The sequence below is a fragment of the Apaloderma vittatum genome, unplaced genomic scaffold (genome assembly GCF_000703405.1).
Source record: "Apaloderma vittatum isolate BGI_N311 unplaced genomic scaffold, ASM70340v1 scaffold20901, whole genome shotgun sequence".
Taxonomy (NCBI): Eukaryota; Metazoa; Chordata; class Aves; order Trogoniformes; family Trogonidae; genus Apaloderma; species Apaloderma vittatum.
Window position 1 is genome coordinate 1 of NW_009697639.1, and position 1945 is coordinate 1945.

General features: G+C 52.2%; 1 protein-coding gene across 1 annotated transcript in view; it reads left to right on the plus strand.

Moving 5' to 3' along the window:
• The first annotated feature begins 1702 nt into the window (after window positions 1–1702).
• Window positions 1703–1945, plus strand: part of USP35 (ubiquitin specific peptidase 35) — a 19873-nt gene continuing 19630 nt past the window's right edge. The window contains exon 1 of the mRNA XM_009877723.1: window positions 1703–1944. Within this exon, the coding sequence (XP_009876025.1) occupies window positions 1703–1944 (242 nt within the window). The remainder of the gene's footprint in view (window position 1945) is intronic.

Consider the following 1945-nt stretch of genomic DNA (forward strand, 5'->3'; position numbering starts at 1 on the left):
AATCCGGCTGAGCCAACCCAATACAGGAGCATTAGCCCTGCCTGAGCTTGTTGTTGGGAAGGCAGCAGCGGTGCTTGATGGGGAAAAATAAATCCAGCACATGAGCAGAGGACCATGGGAGTCGACAGGTGGGGGACAGAAAGGCCGAGATGGTGCCTGGAGAGCCATTGCAGCATAGGCGGCTGTCATCGCTGGGTGGGGAGGTGGCCATGCATGTATCATGGGATTTTTTCATCCTGTGAGATTGTGGGGGAAGCAATGATGGGAAGAGGAGATGTTTGGCTGAGTGGGAAGGCTTCCCAGCCAAGCAGCTGCAAGACAGAGCTTGAGGTTTGTATCTGGCCTGGGTTTTTCTTCTCCACCAGCAAGGAGCTGTCTACCAGGAGAGAAGATACTCTCTGGCTCCTGTACAGGCTTCCTCCAGGGACAGGATGGTCCTAGGTTGGCATCCTCTGAGGTCCCTTCTGGATGTCATCTGTGAAAACCATAGCTGGGGTATATGCCACCTGCAACCACGTTTTTCGTAAATAAAGCACTGCCCACCTGAAAAGCTTCAAACATTTCCAAAGCGCTAATGAAGGGGCCAGCCCCGCTGGGAATCGCTGCGTGTTGTCCTCATTTCACACGTTAGGAGACAGAAAGGGAGTGATTTTTCTTCTGGTCAGACACACATGAATGTGGATGGATCTGTCCCGCCTTGATCCCTCGTTTAGGTAACGAAGGTGACCCATACCTTCCTTCTCCCTCCCCCACGGGGCATTTCGGGCTGTAGGCAAGAAGGGATGTTCTCCAGACGTGTGCAGCACATCTCACCAGGGAGATCTGCTGTCGTCGAGCCTTTATGCAGCCCCTGAGCTACATTTTAAGAAATCCTGGATGTCTGATTTATGTCACTCTGTAAGGGGATTTCTTGTGCACTAGTGCGTCCAACACCTGGTTATCAATGTTGGTCCAGGGAAATCCTCTTGTGCTTTTTTTTCAAGCACTCTCTCCTCTAACGCTTTGTTGCTGGTGAATTCGGGCCATGACAAATGGGAAACTTTGCCTGATTCTGCAGTTTTCTCTCCCTCCTCGCTTCGGTCCTGCATACAAATGTGGCAGGTCCCTGGGGAGCAGCCAAGGCTGCACCACTCATCTGCCAGCGCGGCACCAGTGTCGGATGTTCTGCACAGAGAGGCTGCAGCCTCACCTCTGCTTCTCCTTCCGTGATCATGAAGACCATCACCTGGAGTATCTTTGCCTCTTGAGGACGCCTGAGCCAGCAGTGGAAGACCTTGGCTCCCCCAGTCCCCCACTCAGCCCTTCCATGGGTCTGTGGCAGGCTGTCTTGGGGAAAGGGGGGATTGGATTTTGTGAAGCAGGAGGGAGGGTCTTGAGTTGGTGAACCCATTGAGGAGAGGGAGCTCATCCATCCCTAGGGTCTGGTGTAAGACTGCAGTTGGTTGTTTTCCAGACAAAAATGCTCAAATGTGTGATTAGTCTGACAAGTTCTGTATTTTTGTGTGTCATAGTCTCAGGCAAACATCACCGGAATGGAAACTTCTCTGATAGCCACGAAAATTCTCATCTTCAGAGCAGTCCCAGACAGCTCTCAAGCTCTGCTTCTTTGACCTCCCGTGCCAAACAGGCCTTGAAAACTCAGGAGGTCCTGCTTGAACTAATCTGCCTCTCGGTTCCTCTCTTTCAGCAGCTGGGAGCAGAGATGGATAAGATACTGGAAGCCGTGGTGATGTCCTCATTCTCCAACAGCGTGAAACAAGGGCTCGTGAGGCGCGTCATTGAGGCATCGAAGCAACCCATGGACAGCGAGCAATGCTGGTCCATGCTGGAGCTGTCTACCAAGCTTTATCTCACGGGGGACACCAAGTATAAAAGAGAGATCGGGAAAGAGGTTCTGGAGGTCTACGGCCACTACCACCCGGAGGAGTTTGAGGAGTTCTTCAAT